This window comes from Thalassophryne amazonica, chromosome 6 (genome assembly GCF_902500255.1).
Source record: "Thalassophryne amazonica chromosome 6, fThaAma1.1, whole genome shotgun sequence".
Taxonomy (NCBI): domain Eukaryota; kingdom Metazoa; phylum Chordata; class Actinopteri; order Batrachoidiformes; family Batrachoididae; genus Thalassophryne; species Thalassophryne amazonica.
The window spans coordinates 125,272,836-125,298,035 of record NC_047108.1 but is presented as its reverse complement, the minus strand read 5'-3'; the positions used below and the strand labels follow the sequence as shown (position 1 = coordinate 125,298,035).

General features: G+C 42.1%; 1 protein-coding gene across 1 annotated transcript in view; it reads left to right on the top strand.

Annotated features, from left to right (window-relative positions):
• Positions 1-2,006: 2,006 nt before the first annotated feature.
• The window catches only part of ada (adenosine deaminase), an 88,442-nt gene continuing 65,248 nt past the window's right edge, over positions 2,007-25,200 (top strand). The window contains exons 1-3 of the mRNA XM_034173365.1: positions 2,007-2,126; positions 11,308-11,369; positions 20,421-20,543. Of these exons, the coding sequence (XP_034029256.1) occupies positions 2,085-2,126; positions 11,308-11,369; positions 20,421-20,543 (227 nt within the window). The 5' untranslated portion in view covers positions 2,007-2,084. The remainder of the gene's footprint in view (positions 2,127-11,307; positions 11,370-20,420; positions 20,544-25,200) is intronic.

Genomic DNA, 25,200 nt, shown 5'->3' with positions numbered 1-25,200 from the left:
TTAATTCTGACATATTGTATGAACAAAATGAACCTAAATTCACACAAAACATAAAATCTGGGGTCCTGTGAAGCAGAAAGGTCTTTCTCTGTCCTACAATGTGTGAAAACACATCTGAGAGCAACCATGTCTGAGGAGAGATTTGCAGGATTGACCATGATGGCAAAGGAACTTAACACTGAGGATGTTGTTAGACGCTTCATTCAGGCTCACCCCAGGCGCCTCTCTGTGTTATTTGAGAACCAGGATGATAAATCACCGTGAACAATGATGGCTCATTAATATCTCCAAATAATGATGTGCTGTTTCCAACTTTCTCCTTGCCTGCCTGGTTGTTAGTGTGGAACCAGACCATTATGCAGAGTATAAAACAAGACTATGACATTTAATGACAGAAACTGAATTTGTTTTTTGGTTTTTTTTTTAATGTATCATCCATCTCAACTTGTTAATGAAATTATCAAATCAAATCAATTTTATTTATATAGCGCCAAATCACAACAAACAGTTGCCCCAAGGCGCTTTATATTGTAAGGCAAGGCCATACAATAATTACGGAAAAACCCCAACGGTCAAAACGACCCCCTGTGAGCAAGCACTTGGCAACAGTGGGAAGGAAAAACTCCCTTTTAACAGGAAGAAACCTCCAGCAGAACCAGGCTCAGGGAGGGGCAGTCTTCTGCTGGGACTGGTTGGGGCTGAGGGAGAGAATCAGGAAAAAGACATGCTGTGGAGGGGAGCAGAGATCGATCACTAATGATTAAATGCAGAGTGGTGCATACAGAGCAAAAAGAGAAAGAAACACTCAGTGCATCATGGGAACCCCCCAGCAGTCTAAGTCTATAGCAGCATAACTAAGGGATGGTTCAGGGTCACCTGATCCAGCACTAACTATAAGCTTTAGCAAAAAGGAAAGTTTTAAGCCTAATCTTAAAAGTAGAGAGGGTGTCTGTCTCCCTGATCTGAATTGGGAGCTGGTTCCACAGGAGAGGAGCCTGAAAGCTGAAGGCTCTGCCTCCCATTCTACTCTTACAAACCCTAGGAACTACAAGTAAGCCTGCAGTCTGAGAGCGAAGCGCTCTATTGGGGTGATATGGTACTATGAGGTCCCTGCGATAAGATGGGACCTGATTATTCAAAACCTTATAAGTAAGAAGAAGAATTTTAAATTCTATTCTAGAATTAACAGGAAGCCAATGAAGAGAGGCCAATATGGGTGAGATATAGTGTCTCCTTCTAGTCCCTGTCAGTACTCTAGCTGCAGCATTTTGAATTAACTGAAGGCTTTTCAGGGAACTTTTAGGACAACCTGATAATGATGAATTACAATAGTCCAGCCTAGAGGAAATAAATGCATGAATTAGTTTTTCAGCATCACTCTGAGACAAGACCTTTCTGATTTTAGAGATATTGCGCAAATGCAAAAAAGCAGTCCTACATATTTGTTTAATATGCGCATTGAATGACATATCCTGATCAAAAATGACTCCAAGATTTCTCACAGTATTACTAGAGGTCAGGGTAATGCCATCCAGAGTAAGGATCTGGTTAGACACCATGTTTCTAAGATTTGTGGGGCCAAGTACAATAACAACTAATTATAGCAATAACCTGTTCCAAGTGTCCAAAATACATGTGTAAATTGAGTGAGATTGCAGGGAAATGCACCCTCAAAATTTTCCTTGGGTGGGGGCATGCCCCTAGTCAAATCCCTCCCTTCTAATAAATCTAGATCAGCCTCTGGATAAAGATAAGTGCAGTTCATTATTATTATTATTATTGTTATTGTAATTAGCTGATCCTGGTTTGAAAAGCAGAAGATGGGCTCTGTCAGTAGTCTAATCCCGTTAACAGGCAGATACACTGATATAAAAACCTCCGCTCTCATCACATGGGCGCAAAGCCGCTGCAGTTAATCCGTCTGCCCGCTGTAGCGCATATGTTTGTGCACGCACACGCGCAGCCCTTGTCTGCAGGCCCTGTGTTTGATGATGAGGCCACTTGCTTCCTGCTGTCGGTGAACAAAGGCGTGTCCCTCAACTTGTATATAACCGCCCGGCGCGTGCGCCACCGGACTCTTCGCGATGGCCGAGAACTGCACTGAACTGGTGTTCGACAAGCCGAAGGTACGTTATATCAACACAAAGGCAGTGTGAGGATGAACTACTCAAACGGAAAGCCGGTGAATTATTGAGAAGTCTAATTTTCTTTTCCTGCTTTTACGCACCGCGCGCGCGCGGCTGCGTAAACATTGGTTCGTTTACGCAAAAGACGGCGTGGAGGACTCGAGTTAAATCCTTCAACACACAGTATGAGTCAGTACTTTAACGTTTAATGTTTAGTTTTGAATATTGAATAATAAATAGATCAACACGTGGCTCCGCTGCAGTAAGCGGACATGTGCGCGTCCTGCGGCGCACAGGGCATCCTTCCTCAAAGACTGAACCGTCACATTAAGAACACCGGCAGGCTGATCTCTGCACCTGCTCCTGGGTTAATCATTCTTAATGTGATTCCGCTCTGAAGCATGTATGTGGGGGTGGAGGGAGTCACTTTTAATTCATGGCTGTAGAGTGGCACAAAAAAAAAACCCACACATACGCACAAAAACCACAACATCAGCTAAATGGAACTTTGCAATTAAGTTGGAGGATGTTATGTTATCACACCTGTTTGTTTGTGAAAAGCCTGGATCTCACAATTTTTCATGTATCGTTATAAATTTTTTTACCAAAGATTCACATCCTGATAGGCAAGAAGTGACTCAACTTTCTAGGTCAAAGGTCAAAGCCAGGAAAACTCTTGGAATATTGGAAAAATCCTTTTCTTTAACACTGAATGAATTTTCAAAAATTCATAACTGTCAAAAAAGATCAAATTTCTTTCATATTTAAGATCTTCATGTAGGATGGTATCTTTTATCAGCTGACCAAGTTTGATCCAGATCTGATCCAGATTACAGATTTTGTGGCCATTTAAATTTAACATTGAAAGCCCCATTTAATGTATATTTTACATTAGATCTTAATCAAACTTGTCACAAACGCTCATATTTGAATGTGTAGTGCAGACTGGCACTCACTTTTGCCTGACAAATTTTAATCTGGATCTGATCTGGATTATGGATTTTGTGGATGTTTGAATTTAATATTGAAAAGCCCATTTGATGTACATTTTGCATTATGTTTCAATCAAAAGTGCCTCAATCACTCTTATTTGTGACATTAAGATGTAAACTGGCACTCTCAATGTATATTTAGCGGATATTTGATTATTTTTAACATTGAAAAGCCTTTTTTAATCTATACTGTACTCTGTATATTTTAGCTTATGAAAAGTCACTTCTAAGTAGACTGTGACCTTGAAATTTTTTCCAAGGTAAAAATTTGAGGAATTTGGAAACTAGTGTTGGCGGAGGCTTTGCGCTCTACAAGTGCGGTGCTCTAGTTTCTCTTGCTCTGTTTTGTGCAGTACATGGATTTATTTATTTTAAATCACCAAAGTCTTGCCATTTATTCTTAGGTAGGTTGTCACATTAAGCACATGCATGAAATGTGCAGCTGCGGGTGCCCTTTGGAGTCTTTGTGCTGACTGAGCACGCACAGAAGCTGACAGCTGATAAGGTCAGAGTCAAAGACTGGATCGCTGACAGAGGCTGCCTGATGCAGCTGCAAGAGGGAGATCGTGAATGATGAGGGCAGGCCTCAGGGTGTGGCTGTCACACTCACAGATAAACTCATTAAATATTAATGTCCTCTTGGAGATTTGATAGCAGTCAGGGTCTTTGGTGGCAACCTTCCCCATTGGGTCATGTAAATGACCTCAGTATGACCCTTTACATTGTATGCTCAGGAAATGGGGAGAATTAAGGACAAGTGCACTTTTCATAACCCCAGTCAATCATTCATTCATTTTCTATACCCTCTTACTCCAGTCAAGGGTCACGGGGGTTGGAGCCTATCCCAGCAGTCACAGGGTGTGAAGCACCCTGGACAGGACACCAGTGTGCCACAGGGCCACATACAGAGAGTCAAACTGAGTCACACTCACAGCTACAGTCAATTTAAAGCAGGGGTCTTCAACTCCAGTCCTGGAGAGCCAGTGTCCTGCAGCTTTTAGATGTGTCACTGCTTCAACACACCTGAGTCATTTAATGAGGTTATTAGCAGCACTCTGGAGAACTTGACTTCATACTGAGGAGGTCATTCAGCCATCTGATTCAGGTGTGTTGGTGCAGGACACTGGCCCTCGAGGACTGGAGCTGAAGAGCCCTGGTTTAAAGGCTCCAGTTCACCTAACCTGCCCACAGGAACACGGGGAGAACATGCAAACTCCACACAGAAAGCAGCAGTAGGGAAGCGATCCCACAACCTTCTTGCTGTGAGGCAACAGTGCTAACCACTAAGCCACCCAAACCCAGCCATAATGTAGAACTGTCCATAATCAAGCCACTGAGCGTGCTGTTCATCTTTGATGATTGGGTTGTTTGTAAAATAAATGAATGAATGAAATACATATGAAAGGAACAAATGAGTGAATGCAATAGCTGTCTTGAGGTTGTACAAAATCCACCGTACACTCAACATGGCAGCAAAATTACATAAGAAATCTACTGTGTTGCTAACAACCTACTCGCGGCTAACTTTGGTTGTTATGGGCCAGTTACCGTGTATGAGAAGCATTGTGTGTTCTCCAAAAAAACAAAAATTAAAAAGAGAAACAGTCTGCGAGTCTAAGCAAAAAACAGAATGGTAAATGGGTGTGTATTTATATAGTGCTTTTCCATCTACATCAGACGCTCAAAGCACTTTACAATTATGCCTCACATTCACCCCGATGTCAGGGTGCTGCCATACAAAGTGCTCACTACACACCGGGAGCAACTAGGGGATTAAAGGCCTTATGGACGTCTGCTGAGGAGCTTCTTTCAGAGACTGTTCCAGTGTGGTTCCGGTGTGAGGGGTTCAGCACCCCCACACAGCAGAGAGAGACAGCAGCCGGGCGAATAGCAAACTTCGACTGTGGGCGCTCGGCCGCCGGGGTCAATAGTCACTCCCAGTTGTTATGATGCCTCACGGAGCGGTTGACCGATCGAAGCTGGACGCCAGTTAAACAAGGTCTCTGAAAGTCAACGTAAGTTGATTTCTTTTTTGTTTTGGCTTCAGTGTCCTTCGTTAGTGCCGTGTGACCGGGGCTTTACATTCATTGCTAGGAAAGTTCAGCGACCAAAATACCAACCTTCTGGACGCAATAAACATGTTTTCACTATTATTTGATTTCTTTGTGCAACTGACATCATTATTCAAGCATTCAAAAGGCGATTCCTACCTCTGCACAAGTCCAAACAGCAACAAGAAAGTTTCTTAACAGTTCTGGTTGTTGAACAAAACTGCGTCTCCCTAACCAGACACAGTTGTGACATCATGCGTGTGCATAGGTGCTACTCTATCATAACTTGAAAATCCCCCATTATAGCAAATAAATGCATTTAAAAATAGATCAAAATCATACAATATACATAACACAGGTACAACATAAAACACATTATTATATGGCTGCAACGCTACACGCATTCTGATTGGCTGATTACTGGTCTGATATTTTGCCATATCAGACCGGTTTCCATGACAATCAGTCTGCAACGCATATTTTCTTTACAAACCAGGAAGCTAAAAGCGCGATTAGAAAAAGCAAGTCGGACATGAACGTACAACATGTAAATATCTAAACAACATTGAAAAAACACATAGATTGAAAGCTTACCAGCTAACAACCGGACCATCTGTTAGCATGTTCTTCATGGAGGTGAAGAAAGTGAACAAGCTCAACACCGTCAGCAGCGTATTCAGGCGATACTGAAGTTTTTGTGTTAATATATATAACAGCCATATAATAAACAAATTATTAAGCTTGTGCTTGGTTAATAATCCTTTATTATAAGCCTCTGTGGTAAGCTAGCCAAGGCAAACATTTGTTTATTATTAGCTAATGTTGAGCTTTGTTGACAGAATTTTACTTAAATTTAAATGAACATTTTTGTTGCTGTTGTAATAAAAGCAAAAGCGCGCAGTATCAGCTTTGAGTTGCCACCACAGACTGTGTATATAATGCACAAACCCTCCGTGACTCCACCCACAGGTTTTCTGAAGAATGAATTTGGCGCCCAAATGAGGCCAAATATTGCAATCCTGTCAGTGCCTGATTCCATCTAAGTCCAGGCCGACCCATAAATGGTGAAGAGGTGGCACATGGACAAAAGTGACATGACCGAAGCACGATGAATGAAGCCTGAACGCGGCTACATCTAGTTCTGGTGTTTTGTTTTTTTTTCAGTTTATTTTTATTGTTACTGTTTTCATAACAGGTAGCTTGGGTATTTTAAGAAAAATCACCAGAATATTGCTAACTGGAGTAACAGTGGAGCTACCGTGCATCCAGAAAGTATCCACGGCCCTTCACATTTTCCACATTTTATGTTACAGCCTTATTCCTTTAAAAAAAAAAAAAGATCAAGTGTACATACAGTAACTATTCACACCCTTTGTTCAATACTTTGTTGATGCACCTTTGGCAGCAATTACAGCCTCAAGTCTTCTTGAAACTGTTTGTTGTGATTTGGCGCTATATAAATAAAATTTATTTGATTATATTTATTTGATATGATGCCACAAGCTTGGTGCACCTATCTTTGGGCAGTTTGGTCCATTCCTCTTTGCAGCACCTCTTAAAATCCATCAGGTTGGATGGGGAGCGTCGGTGCACAGCCACTTTCAGATCTCTCCAGAGATGTTCAGATTCAGGTCTGGGCTCTCGCTGGGCCATGCAAGAACATTCACGAAGCCACTCCTTTGATATCTTGGCTGTGTGCTTAGGGTCATTGTCCTGCTGAAAGATGAACAGTCGCCCCAGTCTGAGGTCCAGAGCACTCTGGAGCAGGTTTTTATCCAGGATGTCTCTGTACATTACTGCATTCATCTTTCGCTCAATCCTGACTAGTCTCCCAGTTCCCACTGCTGAAAAACATCTCCACAGCATGATGCTGCCACCACCATGCTTCATTGTAGGGATGGTGCCTGGTTTCCTCCAAATATAACACCTGACATTCACACCAAAGAGTTCAATCTTTGTCTCATCTGACCAGAGAATTTGGTTTCTCAAGGTCTGAGAGTCCTTCAGGTGCCTTTTACTAAGGAGTGGTTTCTGTCTGGCCACTGTACCATACAGGCCTGATTGGTGGATTGCTGCAGAGATGGTTGTCCTGGAAGTTTCTCCTCCTTCCCTAAAGGAATGCTAGACTCTGACAGAGTGACCATCAGGTTCTTCGTCACCTCCCTGACTAAGGCCCTTCTCCCCTGATGTCTTAGTTTAGACGGGCTGCCAGCTCTAGGAAGAGTTCTCATGGATCTGCATTTCTTCTATTTAAAGATGATGGAGGCCACTGTGCTCATTGGGACGTTCAAAGCAGCAAAAATGTTTCTGTACCCTTTCCCAGATTTGTGCATCAAGACAATCCTGTCTCAGAGGTCTACAGACAATTCCTTTGACTTCATGCTTGGTTTGTGCTCTGACTGTCAACTGTGGGAACTTATACACTCAACAAAAATATAAACGCAACACTTTTGGTTTTGCTCCCATTTTGTATGAGATGAACTCAAAGATCTAAAACTTTTTCCACATACACAATATCACCATTTCCCTCAAATATTCTTCACAAACCAGTCTAAATCTGTGATAGTGAGCACTTCTCCTTTGCTGAGATAATCCATCCCACCTCACAGGTGTGCCATATCAAGATGCTGATTAGACACCATGATTAGTGCACAGGTGTGCCTTAGACTGCCCACAATAAAAGGCCACTCCTGGTGTGACCACCATTTGCCTCATGCAGTGCAACACATCTCCTTCGCATAGAGTTGATCAGGTTGTCAATTGTGGCCTGTGGAATGTTGGTCCACTCCTCTTCAATGGCTGTGCAAAGTTGCTGGATATTGGCAGGAACTGGTACACGCTGTCATATACGTCGGTCCAGAGCATCCCAAACATGCTCAATGGGTGACATGTCAGGTGAGTATGCCGGCCATGCAAGAACTGGGACATTTTCAGCTTCCAAGAATTGTGTACAGATCCTTGCAACATGGGGCCGTGCATTATCCTGCTGCAATATGAGGTGATGTTCTTGGATGTATGGCACAACAATGGGCCTCAGGATCTCGTCACGGTATCTCTGTGCATTCAAAATGCCATCAATAAAATGCACCTGTGTTCCTCATCCATAACAGACGCCTGCCCATACCATAACCCCACCACCACCATGGTCCACTCGATCCACAACATTGACATCAGAAAACCGCTCACCCACATGACGCCACACACACTGTCTGCCATCTGCCCTGGACAGTGTGAACCAGGATTCATCCGTGAAGAGAACACCTCTCCAACGTGCCAAACGCCAGCGAATGTGAGCATTTGCCCACTCAAGTCGGTTACGACGACGAATTGGAGTCAGGTTGAGACCCCGATGAGGACGACGAGCATGCAGATGAGCTTCCCTCAGACGATTTCTGACAGTTTGTGCAGAAATTCTTTGGTTATGCAAACCGATTGTTTCAGCAGCTGTCCGAGTGGCTGGTCTCAGACGATCTTGGAGGTGAACATGCTGGATGTGGAGGTCCTGGGCTGGTGTGGTTACACGTGGTCTGCGGTTGTGAGGCTGGTTGGATGTACTGCCATATTCTCTGAAACGCCTTTGGAGACGGCTTATGGTAGAGACATGAACATTCAATACACGAGCAACAGCTCTGGTTGACATTCCTGCTGTCAGCATGCCAATTGCACGCTCCCTCAAATCTTGCGACATCTGTGGCATTGTGCTGTGTGATAAAACTGCACCTTTCAGAGTGGTCTTTTATTGTGGGCAGTCTAAGGCACACCTGTGCACTAATCATGGTGTCTAATCAGCATCTTGATATGGCACACCTGTGAGGTGGGATGGATTATCTCAGCAAAGGAGAAGTGCTCACTATCACAGATTTAGACTGGTTTGTGAACAATATTTGAGGGAAATGGTGATATTGTGTATGTGGAAAAAGTTTTAGATCTTTGAGTTCATCTCATACAAAATGGGAGCAAAACCAAAAGTGTTGCGTTTATATTTTTGTTGAGTGTATGTACACAGGTGTGTGGCTTTACAAATCATGTCCAATCAACTGAATTTACCCCAGGTGGACTCCAATTAAGCTGTAGAAACATCTCAAGGATGATCAGTGGAAACAAGAGGCACCTGAGCTCAATTTTGAGCTTCCTGTCAAAGGCTGTGAATACTTATGTACTGTTTATGTGATTTCTTAGTTGTTGTTTTTTTTGTTTATTTTTAATGAATTTGCAAAAATAATAAAAAACAAAACTTTTTTTCCCCACATTGTCATTATGGGGTATTGTGTGTAGAATTTTGAGTGAAAAAAAAAAAAAAAAAATTTCATGCATTTTGGAATAAGGCTGTGACATAAAATGTGAAGTACTGTGGATACTTTCCAGATGCACTGTAAGCCAACCAAGACGTCAGTACCCACTAATTAATCATATGCCCAGGACTGTGTCAGTAACACATGCATGCCATATTGAAAAAGGTGACAACAACAAATGGATTTGTAGTGGAAACAGTTTGCGCTCTGACAGGAGATAAATACACTTGATGTTAAAAGTTATGGGCCACTACTGCAGTGCCAAGAGGACTGATGGCCACCTTATTTATAACCACGGGGTTAATATTGTAGATTTAGTAATCCTAGAACTGGAACGTTTGTGGTCTGGTGTCTGTTTTGGGTTCAGTAGGGCAAGCATGATCAACGTATTTAATGCTGAGAACTTCTTTGTTTGAATGTTGACGTGTGTCTTGATATTAGTGGTTGTCCACTTGTCCGGCAAAACTAGAAACTCTCTGGTATTAAGTGCGTACTATTTGTCAGTTGTCCGTTTGGACAAGAACTTGACTGTACTTACAGTGGCCTGACATTCTGATTAAATCCAGGGATGTCCCGATTCATTAAATTAGTGCGCATTTCCTCTCGTTTCAATTTCTATGCACGGTATCAGTGTAGCATCCATCCAGTCAGCGTTATTGCAGAGCTGCAGAGCATGTTTTAAAAGTACACCAACACACAAATTCACTTTAAATATGAAACAAGTCTATTTTATTGGCACAGATCATCCGCACACATCAGTTTCACTGCGAAGTGCTGACGGGGTGAAAATGGAGCCTTTTTTCCCTCTAAATTCTCCATTTAATGACAAATTTAAATCCGTGTGTGTGGTTCATTCGCCCAAACAGGATTTACATTTCAAATATGAAATGCAGCTGCTGTAAAAAGAAGACTTGAACTGACACTGCCCCCCCCCCCCAAAGCTCGGAGTAAAATTCTGCACCGGATGACCTCATGACCTAAATAGTAAGGTCATCTGATACCTACTATCGTGGATGACTTGGAGTCAGTTGTAGGTTATGTCAAAACGTGTGGACCTTGCTTAGTTTGGACCAAGTGGCTTTGGAGATATGTGGAAAATGTTCGGACGGATGGACGGGCTGAGATCTCAACTGTGTCCCTCACCGATACTTTGTTTGAGCGGACGAGGTAACAATACAATGGACTAAGACAAACATCAACAATGTCAAACACAGACCCCATTTCATCAGATTTACTGCATTTACTTTCTAAAGGTTTGCTGAAGTACAACTCGTATTGACACACGAAGAACTCAGAAGATGGAGTAACCGCTTCCTGTTGAAACCTGTGTCATGATCACCAGCTGTGTCTGATCTGTGTCAGATACAAGATACGTTCAGGCTTTTAAGGGGATCAAGTAGATGTTTATGATTGTAAATCTACACAAACTGTCCCCAAAGTGCACATTTATGCATAAACGCAAGAGGGGAAAGATCTGATATCACTTTTTTTTATTGTCGTTTTCCCCGTGTCCTCTTCACACACTCCATTTTGTTAGTGTGTTTGTCTCGTTTGCACAGATGGAAACAGCTGCAACACAAACACTTGGATCAAACAGCAGATGTTCTTTGACTTTGTGATTTGGAGAGCAGATGAACATTTTTAAGTGCTGATTATTTTGATTTTATGAAAGGCAATAATTCAAACCCGTTGCCTTGTGGAGAGGTTAACGTTTTAAAGACATTTTGTTCAGTGATGCTTCAGATTTTCTTACCTATCAAATTTGACAATAATCGAGCTGCTTTCTTTTTCCAATGTGTGGGTCACCACCCTTCCGTTTGAACATATTATTTGTTATCATCCTCAGATTGAGCTGCATGTGCATCTGGATGGAGCCATCAGGGTGCAGACTATTCTTGACGTCGCTAAGTATGTTACAGCCTACTGTCCGTTTTGTTAGAAAAAGAATTCTGTGCAAATGTTTTAGGCTCATTTAATGCATCATAAAAGCATTAAAAATGATGAAAACCAGATAAATATTCATAAACAAATGAAATGTGTGATGAATTTAAACTTTAATGATAATTTGTATGAAAATTGAGTTCTATTTACATGGTGCTTCTTCTTCTGTTGGTGTATCACTCCCACCACAGTATAAGTCGCAGGACATCAAAATTATCTGAAGAAAAACGTGACTTAAAGTATGAGTAATTGTGTTTTATGATCATTTGCAACTGTGTTTGTAGTCAGATTTGTTGGAACTGATTTTGTGTTGACATCAATCAATCAATCAACTTTTTTTTTATATAGCGCCAAATCACAACAAACAGTTGCCCCAAGGCGCTTTATATTGTAAGGCAAGGCCATACAATAATCAATACCAATAAAAAAGGGGTGGGGCATCAAACACTACTTTTATTATACTGTAACTCTGGGATGCCTTTGTACAGTGCTATATATATCACTCGGGAGGAGCTCGGAGTCGAGCCACTGCTCCTCCACTTCGAAAGGAGCCATTTGAGGTGGATCGGGCATCTTTTCCGGATGCCCCCTGGACGCCTCGCTGGAGAGGTATTCCAGGCACGTCCCATCGGGAGGAGGCCCCGGGGAAAATCCAGGACACGCTGGAGGGACTACGTCTCTTGGCTGGCTTGGGAACGCCTTGGGGTTCCCTCGGAGAAGCTGGGGGAGGTGTGTGTGGATCGGGAGGTCTGGGTGGCTTTGCTTGAGCTGCTGCCCCCACAACCCAACTCCGGATAAAGCTGAAGAAAATGGATGGATGGATGTGTGTGTGTGTGTGTGTGTGTGTGTATATATATATATTATATATATATATATATATATATATATATATATATATATATATATATATATATATATATTATATATACACACTCAACAAAAATATAAATGCAACACTTTTGGTTTTGCTCCCATTTTGTATGAGATGAACTCAAAGATCTAAAACTTTTTCCACATACACAATATCACCATTTCCCTCAAATATTGTTCACAAACCAGTCTAAATCTGTGATAGTGAGCACTTCTCCTTTGCTGAGATAATCCATCCCACCTCACAGGTGTGCCATACCAAGATGCTGATTCGACACCATGATTAGTGCACAGGTGTGCCTTAGACTGTCCACAATAAAAGGCCACTCTGAAAGGTGCAGTTTTCTTTTATTGGGGGGGGATACCAGTTGGTATCTGGTGTGACCACCATTTCAATCAATCAATCAATCAATTTTTTTATATAGCGCCAAATCACAACAAACAGTTGCCCCAAGGCGCTTTATATTGTAAGGCAAGGCCATACAATAATTATGTAAAACCCCAACGGTCAAAACGACCCCCTGTGAGCAAGCACTTGGCTACAGTGGGAAGGAAAAACTCCCTTTTAACAGGAAGAAACCTCCAGCAGAACCAGGCTCAGGGAGGGGCAGTCTTCTGCTGGGACTGGTTGGGGCTGAGGGAGAGAACCAGGAAAAAGACATGCTGTGGAGGGGAGCAGAGATCGATCACTAATGATTAAATGCAGAGTGGTGCATACAGAGCAAAAAGAGAAAGAAACAGTGCATCATGGGAACCCCCCAGCAGTCTACGTCTATAGCAGCATAACTAAGGGATGGTTCAGGGTCACCTGATCCAGCCCTAACTATAAGCTTTAGCAAAAAGGAAAGTTTTAAGCCTAATCTTAAAAGTAGAGAGGGTGTCTGTCTCCCTGATCTGAATTGGGAGCTGGTTCCACAGGAGAGGAGCCTGAAAGCTGAAGGCTCTGCCTCCCATTCTACTCTTACAAACCCTAGGAACTACAAGTAAGCCTGCAGTCTGAGAGCGAAGCGCTCTATTGGGGTGATATGGTACTACGAGGTCCCTAAGATAAGATGGGACCTGATTATTCAAAACCTTATAAGTAAGAAGAAGAATTTTAAATTCTATTCTAGAATTAACAGGAAACCAATGAAGAGAGGCCAATATGGGTGAGATATGCTCTCTCCTTCTAGTCCCCGTCAGTACTCTAGCTGCAGCATTTTGAATTAACTGAAGGCTTTTTAGGGAACTTTTAGGACAACCTGATAATAATGAATTACAATAGTCCAGCCTAGAGGAAATAAATGCATGAATTAGTTTTTCAGCATCACTCTGAGACAAGACCTTTCTGATTTTAGAGATATTGCGTAAATGCAAAAAAGCAGTCCTACATATTTGTTTAATATGCGCTTTGAATGACATATCCTGATCAAAAATGACTCCAAGATTTCTCACAGTATTACTAGAGGTCAGGGTAATGCCATCCAGAGTAAGGATCTGGTTAGACACCATGTTTCTAAGATTTGTGGGGCCAAGTACAATAACTTCAGTTTTATCTGAGTTTAAAAGCAGGAAATTAGAGGTCATCCATGTCTTTATGTCTGTAAGACAATCCTGCAGTTTAGCTAATTGGTGTGTGTCCTCTGGCTTCATGGATAGATAAAGCTGGGTATCATCTGCGTAACAATGAAAATTTAAGCAATACCGTCTAATAATACTGCCTAAGGGAAGCATATATAAAGTGAATAAAATTGGTCCTAGCACAGAACCTTGTGGAACTCCATAATTAACTTTAGTCTGTGAAGAAGATTCCCCATTTACATGAACAAATTGTAATCTATTAGACAAATATGATTCAAACCACCGCAGCGCAGTGCCTTTAATACCTATGGCATGCTCTAATCTCTGTAATAAAATTTGATGGTCAACAGTATCAAAAGCAGCACTGAGGTCTAACAGAACAAGCACAGAGATGAGTCCACTGTCCGAGGCCATAAGAAGATCATTTGTAACCTTCACTAATGCTGTTTCTGTACTATGATGAAGTCTAAAACCTGACTGAAACTCTTCAAATAGACCATTCCTCTGCAGATGATCAGTTAGCTGTTTTACAACTACCCTTTCAAGAATTTTTGAGAGAAAAGGAAGGTTGGAGATTGGCCTATAATTAGCTAAGATAGCTGGGTCAAGTGATGGCTTTTTAAGTAATGGTTTAATTACTGCCACCTTAAAAAGCCTGTGGTACATAGCCAACTAACAAAGATAGATTGATCATATTTAAGATCGAAGCATTAAATAATGGTAGGGCTTCCTTGAGCAGCCTGGTAGGAATGGGGTCTAATAAACATGTTGATGGTTTGGATGAAGTAACTAATGAAAATAACTCAGACAGAACAATCGGAGAGAAAGAGTCTAACCAAATACCGGCATCACTGAAAGCAGCCAAAGATAACGATACGTCTTTGGGATGGTTATGAGTAATTTTTTCTCTAATAGTTAAAATTTTGTTAGCAAAGAAAGTCATGAAGTCATTACTAGTTAAAGTTAATGGAATACTCAGCTCAATAGAGCTCTGACTCTTTGTCAGCCTGGCTACAGTGCTGAAAAGAAACCTGGGGTTGTTCTTATTTTCTTCAATTAGTGATGAGTAGAAAGATGTCCTAGCTTTACGGAGGGCTTTTTTATAGAGCAACAGACTCTTTTTCCAGGCTAAGTGAAGATCTTCTAAATTAGTGAGACGCCATTTCCTCTCCAACTTACGGGTTATCTGCTTTAAGCTACGAGTTTGAGAGTTATACCACGGAGTCAGACACTTCTGATTTAAAGCTCTCTTTTTCAGAGGAGCTACAGCATCCAAAGTTGTCTTCAATGAGGATGTAAAACTATTGACGAGATACTCTATCTCCCTTACAGAGTTTAGGTAGCTACTCTGCACTGTGTTGTTATATGGCATTAGAGAACATAAAGAAGGAATCATATCCTTAAACCTAGTTACAGCGCTTTCTGAAAGACTTCTAGTGTAATGAAACTTATTCCCTACTGCTGGGTAGTCCATCAGAGTAAATGTAAATGTTATTAAGAAATGATCAGACAGAAGGGAGTTTTCAGGGAATACTGTTAAGTCTTCTATTTCCATACCATAAGTCAGAACAAGATCTAAGATATGATTAAAGTGGTGGGTGGACTCATTTACTTTTTGAGCAAAGCCAATAGAGTCTAATAATAGATTAAATGCAGTGTTGAGGCTGTCATTCTCAGCATCTGTGTGGATGTTAAAATCGCCCACTATAATTATCTTATCTGAGCTAAGCACTAAGTCAGACAAAAGGTCTGAAAATTCACAGAGAAACTCACAGTAACGACCAGGTGGACGATAGATAATAACAAATAAAACTGGTTTTTGGGACTTCCAATTTGGATGGACAAGACTAAGAGACAAGCTTTCAAATGAATTAAAGCTCTGTCTGGGTTTTTGATTAATTAATAAGCTGGAATGGAAGATTGCTGCTAATCCTCCGCCCCGGCCCGTGCTACGAGCATTCTGACAGTTAGTGACTCGGGGGTGTTGACTCATTTAAACTAACATATTCATCCTGCTGTAACCAGGTTTCTGTTAGGCAGAATAAATCAATATGTTGATCAATTATTATATCATTTACCAACAGGGACTTAGAAGAGAGAGACCTAATGTTTAATAGACCACATTTAACTGTTTTAGTCTGTGGTGCAGTTGAAGGTGCTATATTATTTTTTCTTTTTGAATTTTTATGCTTAAATAGATTTTTGCTGGTTATTGGTAGTCTGGGAGCAGGCACCGTCTCTACGGGGATGGGGTAATGAGGGGATGGCAGGGGGAGAGAAGCTGCAGAGAGGTGTGTAAGACTACAACTCTGCTTCCTGGTCCCAACCCTGGATAGTCACGGTTTGGAGGATTTAAGAAAATTGGCCAGATTTCTAGAAATGAGAGCTGCTCCATCCAAAGTGGGATGGATGCCGTCTCTCCTAACAAGACCAGGTTTTCCCCAGAAGCTTTGCCAATTATCTATGAAGCCCACCTCATTTTTTGGACACCACTCAGACAGCCAGCAATTCAAGGAGAACATGCGGCTAAACATGTCACTCCCGGTCCGATTGGGGAGGGGCCCAGAGAAAACTACAGAGTCCGACATTGTTTTTGCAAAGTTACACACCGATTTAATGTTAATTTTAGTGACCTCCGATTGGCGTAACCGGGTGTCATTACTGCCGACGTGAATTACAATCTTACCAAATTTACGCTTAGCCTTAGCCAGCAGTTTCAAATTTCCTTCAATGTCGCCTGCTCTGGCCCCCGGAAGACAATTGACTATGGTTGCTGGTGTCGCTAACTTCACATTTCTCAAAACAGAGTCGCCAATAACCAGAGTTTGATCCTCGGCGGGTGTGTCGTCGAGTGGGGAAAAACGGTTAGAAATGTGAACGGGTTGGCGGTGTACACGGGGCTTCTGTTTAGGGCTACGCTTCCTCCTCACAGTCACCCAGTCAGCCTGCTTTCCCGGCTGCTCGGGATCTGCCAGGGGGGAACTAACGGCGGCTAAGCTACCTTGGTCCGCACCGACTACAGGGGCCTGGCTAGCTGTAGAATTTTCCACGGTGCGGAGCCGAGTCTCCAATTCGCCCAGCCTGGCCTCCAAAGCTACGAATAAGCTACACTTATTACAAGTACCGTTACTGCTAAAGGAGGCCGAGGAATAACTAAACATTTCACACCCAGAGCAGAAAAGTGCGGGAGAGACAGGAGAAGCCGCCATGCTAAATCGGCTAAGAGCTAGTAGCTACTGCTAAGCTAGCGGATTCCTAAAAACACGCAAAGTGAATAATGTGTAAATAATTTAGAGGTGATTCAGCAGAAGGAGTGCTTTAGTTAAGGCACGTAAAGATTACACTGGGAAACAAATCGTAATCTAGATAACTAGATCAATCTAACTGCGCAGATTAAACAGCTAACAGATACAGAAAAACACCGCTGTGCTCCGGAACAGGAAGTGATACAATACCGCAGTGAGAGCCAACCACCAGTAGAGGCAAGCAAGAGGATCCCTGTGCGAAGTTGCTGGATATTGGCAGGAACGCCGGTCCAGAGCATCCCAAACATGCTCAATGGGTGACATGTCCGGTGAGTATGCCGGTCATGCAAGAACTGGGACATTTTCAGCTTCCAAGAATTGTGTACAGATCCTTGCAACATGGGGCCGTGCATTATCCTGCTGCAACATGAGGTGATGTTCTTGGATGTATGGCACAACAATGGGCCTCAGGATCTCGTCACGGTATCTCTGTGCATTCAAAATGCCATCAATAAAATGCACCTGTGTTCTTCGTCCATAACAGATGCCTGCCCATACCATAACCCCACCACCACCATGGGCCACTCGATCCACAACATTGACATCAGAAAACCGCTCACCCACACGACGCCACACACGCTGTCTGCCATCTGCCCTGAACAGTGTGAACCAGGATTCATCCGTGAAGAGAACACCTCTCCAACGTGCCAAACGCCAGCGAATGCGAGCATCTGCCCACTCAAGTCGGTTACAACGACGAACTGGAGTCAGGTCGAGACCCTGATGAGGACAACGAGCATCCACATGAGCTTCCCTGAGACGGTTTCTGACAGTTTGTGCAGAAATTCTTTGGTTATGCAAACTGATTGTTTCAGCAGCTGTCCGAGTGGCTGGTCTCAGACGATCTTGGAGGTCAACATGCTGGTGTGGTTACATGTGGTCTGCGGTTGTGAGGCTGGTTGGATGTACTGCCAAAATTCTCTGAAACGCCTTTGGAGACGACTTATGGTAGAGAAATGAACATTCAATACACGAGCAACAGCTCTGGTTGACATTCCTGCTGTCAGCATGCCAATTGCACGCTCCCTCAAATCTTGCGGCATTTGTGGCATTGTGCTGTGTGATAAAACTGCACCTTTCAGAGTGGCCTTTTATTGTGGGCAGTCTAAGGCACACCTGTGCACTAATCATGGTGTCTAATCAGCATCTTGATATGGCACACCTGTGAGGTGGGATGGATTATCTCAGCAAAGGAGAAGTGCTCACTATCACAGATTTAGACTGGTTTGTGAACAATATTTGAGGGAAATGGTGATATTGTGTATGTGGAAAAAGTTTTAGATCTTTGAGTTCATCTTATACAAAATGGGAGCAAAACCAAAAGTGTTGCGTTTATATTTTTGTTGTGTATGTATATATGTGTGTGTATATATATATGTGTATATATGTGTGTGTGTGTATATGTGTATATATATGTGTGTATATATGTGTGTGTATATATGACACACACAGAGGGCATGAATGGTGTGCTTTTAGATCAGATCCCTGAAAAGATTCTTTCAACATCTTTAAGTCGAGTGTATCTCAGAATTCTAATAATGTCCATTATGTGCACACAAAAACTTATATTCAGCTTTTCTAACCAGACATATATTTTTAAATAAAACAAATTGTCAGATAATGTTGTGACGATGTAACACACAGAGCATCATCAGCACCACAGGGATACAGGAGAGACGTTGGCCCAATGCGAACTTTGACCCAAGCGTGAGCTGTGCCTGGGACTAACCCCACCTCCTACCCCTAACTCGGGCTGACTTCGCCCACGGGCAGAGTTCTCTTGTGACCCAGTTAAACAGCTTCATGATGAAGGGATATAGAGGAGGATTTTCTTAACAAGAAGACCTGAAAGTTTAGCTACAGATGACCAGATGGTACATCTGAGATGCAAGTCTGGATCTGTTTTGATGAAAGAATATCCTTCTCTGCTCTACTCCACTATGAAGCTAAGAGTGGTGATGCAAAATACACTAAAAAAATACTCATTGGATGAACTCAATTATGTGCATGATTTCTATCTAATAAATCTATGTAGCCCTAGCAAAAAAAAAAAAAAAAAAACACATACATGGAAGATAATTTAATTTAGTTGGGACTACATAGATTTATTAGATGGAAATCCAATCCAAATTAGTGTATGTAAACTTTTGATCAGGGTCATTTGAGTAGTTTCTGTTGTCATTATGATTTAAAAAGAGTAAACAGTTGTTTGTTAATGAAGCAACAGGACCTTCTTTGGCCGGGACAACGGTGGGGATCGAACCCACGCGGCTCGCACAAAAGACCGGTCCTCCACCAGGTCAGCCAAAGAGGAACTCCCCATTAGCCAAACTAGTTAGCCATTAATAAATGGCTTCACCCAACCACAAACCATGAGTGGGGAAAAAAAGGTTTTGTGTTATTAATATTCTCTGGAAAAATGGCCAAAAAACCTAAAGTTCTGCCAGGGTATGTAAACCTTGGAGCACAACTATAACTAGCTACCTCGGGCTATCGCACAGTGCTCTCCATGCTAGCGAACAGCAAGTATATGGCTGTGGCTAACATGTCAGCTAACACAGTCTCATGAGCGCCACTAGCTTCTTGTCGGTCCAATGAGAGCGGCGCTCTGAGCAGGGTGGTCAGCGAGCCATGCAAATATAGGTACAGTCGGACATCCGGGTCCCTGATGTGTGCGTGCACATAGCAACGCACATAGTAACCAGCGAGGCGCTGAAAACAAACCACTGTCGCGCGCATTTCCTACTTGACGTCCGTCACGCTCACATCATTCTGCCATATTTTTTTCTACTTAATATACACCAGTTTTCACAGAGAATGCCACAATCGTGTGTTGTAGTTGGCTGCACCAACCACGATAAGTTAAAAGATCGAAAAGTGCAGGGTTTTTTCCAGCTCCAGGGCCACAAAAGTCCAGACAGAAGGGATAAATGGCTGCTATCAGCCGAGTAAACGAGGATGGAATAACGCCGCCAGATAGCTAATTGGCATCGTTTACGGTCAGAAGTACGACGGTATCTGATTGTCTTCAAACCTCCGACTTTCATTCTTGATTAATGAAAACATTCTTGGAAAATGCTGCCTGTAAGCTTTTATTTATCTGTTCGATTAACAAATTAACGTGATGGTTCTGGTTTTTATAAATACAATGTGCAGCCCTCTGATCCACTTCCTCTGTAACAGAGCAGAATATGTGAATAAAGACTCTTATTCTTTTCAGATAAAATGAAATAAAGAGGCTGTGTAAGTTGATTTTAAATTTGAAATTCCCCTTTCCCTCCAGGACACGTGGCATCAGTCTACCAGCAACAACTGTAAAGGAGATGACTCAGGCTATTATTCTTCATAAGCCAGCCACCCTCACAGAATTTATTGGAACATTTGCCAAGTACCTGCACGTGATTGCGTAAGTGTTGCCGCTTCTTATTTATCAAAGCTGTTTGATAAGTGGCACAAAGCTCAAAGAGCAATTTGATTGGTAATAAATCAGGGTTATTAATGTCACAGGACTGTTACAGGACCAAATGCTGCTCTGGGGGTCAAAATTCAGCCACCCAGATTATTATTATTATTTTCTTCTTATTATTATTATACATATTCCTTTATGCCACTTATGAATTTCTAAGATTCAAGATTCAAATCTTTTATTGTCATATGCACAGTAAAGAAACATGTTTCCCTGTGCAATGAAATTTCTAATACACCTGTGGAACAGTGATTCCTAAAATGTGAGTTGCAGCACCCTGGTGGGCTGTGAATGTACTGCAGGTAGACCATGAGAGGTCATTAAAATTAATAAAATGCCTTTTGATTTTCTTCTTTTTTTTAAATAAAGTTTAAATAACCTAAATATTTAATTATTTCAAAGTGGGCCCAGGCATTCTTAAAGGTGTACGGCCACTGGGCTTTTTAAGATGCAAGTCATAAAAAGAATTTTCTTTGGCACCACTATAATTTTATTCCTTAGCCTTTAAATAAGGGATTCATAATATGACATTACCAATATGATCAAAATTTGCTCTGTCTGGGGAAAAAAATGAATTCCCCTAAAAGGAAACGATTCAAACGAACAGACGGCAATGAATGTCTTTCGGTAGCAAACCATAGCAATGTCATAGATGACGTGGGGGCTTCCACTGACATGCACGAAGGATGTTGGGAAGTACATGGCAACAGCCAATCAAAATAGAGAAATGCACTAAGATGTCTATTGGCTGCTCACTCAAACAAAATAAACCAAGATCAAATCAATTTTATTTATATAGCGCCAAATCACAACAAACAGTTGCCCCAAGGCGCTTTATATTGCAAGGCAAAGCCATACAATAATTACAGAAAAACCCCAACGGTCAAAACAACCCCCTGTGAGCAAGCACTTGGCAACAGTGGGAAGAAAAACTCCCTTTTAACAGGAAGAAACCTCCAGCAGAACCAGGCTCAGGGAGGGGCAGTCTTCTGCTGGGACTGGTTGGGGCTGAGGGAGAGAACCAGGAAAAAGACATGCTGTGGAGGGGAGCAGAGATCAATCACTAATGATTAAATGCAGAGTGGTGCATACAGAGCAAAAAGAGAAAGAAACACTCAGTGCATCATGGGAACCCCCCAGCAGTCTAAGTCTATAGCAGCATATAACTAAGGGATGGCTCAGGGTCACCTGATCCAGCCCTAACTATAAGCTTTAGCAAAAAGGAAAGTTTTAAGCCTAATCTTAAAAGTAGAGAGGGTGTCTGTCTCCCTGATCTGAATTGGGAGCTGGTTCCACAGGAGAGGAGCCTGAAAGCTGAAGGCTCTGCCTCCCATTCTACTCTTACAAACCCTAGGAACTACAAGTAAGCCTGCGGTCTGAGAGCGAAGCGCTCTATTGGGGTGATATGGTACTATGAGGTCCCTAAGATAAGATGGGACCTGATTATTCAAAACCTTATAAGTAAGAAGAAGAATTTTAAATTCTATTCTAGAATTAACAGGAAGCCAATGAAGAGAGGCCAATATGGGTGAGATATGCTCTCTCCTTCTAGTCCCTGTCAGTACTCTAGCTGCAGCATTTTGAATTAACTGAAGGCTTTTCAGGGAACTTTTAGGACAACCTGATAATAATGAATTACAATAGTCCAGCCTAGAGGAAATAAATGCATGAATTAGTTTTTCAGCATCACTCTGAGACAAGACCTTTCTAATTTTAGAGATATTGCGCAAATGCAAAAAAGCAGTCCTACATATTTGTTTAATATGCGCATTGAATGACATATCCTGATCAAAAATGACTCAGAGATTTCTCACAGTATTACTAGAGGTCAGGGTAATGCCATCCAGAGTAAGGATCTGGTTAGACACCATGTTTCTAAGATTTGTGGGACCAAGTACAATAACTTCAGTTTTATCTGAGTTTAAAAGCAGGAAATTAGAGGTCATCCATGTCTTTATGTCTGTAAGACAATCCTGCAGTTTAGCTAATTGGTGTGTGTCCTCTGGCTTCATGGATAGATAAAGCTGGGTATCATCTGCGTAACAATGAAAATTTAAGCAATGCTTTCTAATAATACTGCCTAAGGGAAGCATGTATAAAGTGAATAAAATTGGTCCTAGCACAGAACCTTGTGGAACTCCATAATTTACCTAAGCTAAGTTATAGAGCAACAGACTTTTTCCAGGCTAAGTGAAGATCTTCTAAATTAGTGAGACGCCATTTCCTCTGCAACTTACGGGTTATCTGCTTTAAGCTGCGAGTTTGTGAGTTATACCACGGAGTCAGGCACTTCTGATTTAAAGCTCTCTTTTTCAGAGGAGCTACAGCAACCAAAGTTGTCTTTAATGAGGATGTAAAACTATTGACGAGATACTCTATCTCACTTACAGAGTTTAGGTAGCTACTCTGCACTGTGTTGGTATATGGCATTAGAGAACATAAAGACCTAGTTACAGTGCTTTCTGAAAGACTTCTAGTGTAATGAAACTTATTCCCCACTGCTGGGTAGTCCATCAGAGTAAATGTAAATGTTATTAAGAAATGATCAGACAGAAGGGAGTTTTCAGGGAATACTGTTAAGTCTTCAATTTCCATACCATAAGTCAGAACAAGATCTAAGATATGATTAAAGTGGTGGGTGGACTCATTTACATTTTGAGCAAAGCCAATTGAGTCTAATAATAGATTAAATGCAGTGTTGAGGCTGTCATTCTCAGCATCTGTGTGGATGTTAAAATTGCCCACTATAATTATCTTATCTGAGCTAAGCACTAAGTCAGACAAAAGGTCTGAAAATTCACAGAGAAACTCACAGTAACGACCAGGTGGATGATAGATAATAACAAATAAAACTGATTTTTGGGACTTCCAATTTGGATGGACAAGATTAAGAGTCAAGCTTTCAAAGCAGAGAGGTGTGTAAGACTACAACTCTGCTTCCTGGTCCCAACCCTGGATAGTCACGGTTTGGAGGATTTAAGAAAATTGGCCAGATTTCTAGAAATGAGAGCTGCTTCATCCAAAGTGGGATGGATGCCGTCTCTCCTAACAAGACCAGGTTTTCCCCAGAAGCTTTGCCAATTATCTATGAAGCCCACCTCATTTTTTGGACACCACTCAGACAGCCAGCAATTCAAGGAGAACATGCGGCTAAACATGTCACTCCCGGTCCGATTGGGGAGGGGCCCAGAGAAAACTACAGAGTCCGACATTGTTTTTGCAAAGTTACACACCAATTCAATGTTAATTTTAGTGACCTCCGATTGGCGTAACCGGGTGTCATTACTGCCGACGTGAATTACAATCTTACCAAATTTACTCTTAGCCTTAGCCAGCAGTTTCAAATTTCCTTCAGTGTCGCCTGCTCTGGCCCCCGGAAGACAACTGACTATGGTTGCTGGTGTCGCTAACTTCACATTTCTCAAAACAGAGTCGCCAATAACCAGAGTTTGATCCTCGGCGGGTGTGTCGTCGAGTGGGGAAAAACGGTTAGAAATGTGAACGGGTTGGCGGTGTACACGGGGCTTCTGTTTAGAACTACGCTTCCTCCTCAGTCACCCAGTCGGCCTGCTTTCCCGGCTGCTCGGGATCTGTCTGAGGGAAACTAACGGCGGCTAAGCTACCTTGGTCCGCACCGACTACCGGGGCCTGGCTAGCTGTAGAATTTTCCACGGTGCGGAGCCGAGTCTCCAATTCGCCCAGCCTGGCCTCCAAAGCTACGAATAAGCTACACTTATTACAAGTACCATTACTGCTAAAGGAGGCCGAGGAATAACTAAGCATTTCACACCCAGAGCAGAAAAGTGCAGGAGAGACGGGAGAAGCCGCCATGCTAAACCGGCTAAGAGCTAGTAGCTGCGCTAAGCTAGCGGATTCCTAAAAACACACAAAGTGAATAATGTGTAAATAATTTAGAGGTGATTCAGCAGAGGAAGTGCTTTAGTTAAGGCACATGAAGATTACACTGTGAAACAAATCGTTATCTAGTTAACTAGATCAATCTAACTGCGCAGATTAAACAGCTAACAGATACAGCAAAACATTGCTGTCCTCCGGAACAGGAAGTGATACAATACCGCAGTGAGAGCCAACCACCAGTAGTAAAGTCCCTTCGGCTGCTCCCTTGTTTGCACTCGGGGTCGCCACAGCAAATCCAAGGTGGATCTGCATGTTGAATTGGCACAAGTTTTACACCGGATGCCCTTCCTGATGCAACTCCACATTACATGTAGTATATTTATCTAATAGATTACAATTTGTTCATGTAAATGGGGAATCTTCTTCACAGACTAAGGTTAATTATGGAGTTCCACAAGGTTCTGTGCTAGGACCAATTTTATTCACTTTATACATGCTTCCCTTAGGCAGTATTATTAGAAAGCATTGCTTAAATTTTCATTGTTACGCAGATGATACTCAGCTTTATCTATCCATGAAGCCAGAGGACACACACCAATTAGCTAAACTGCAGGATTGTCTTACAGACATAAAGACATGGATGACCTCTAATTTCCTGCTTTTAAACTCAGATAAAACTGAAGTTATTGTACTTGGCCCCACAAATCTTAGAAACATGGTGTCTAACCAGATCCTTACT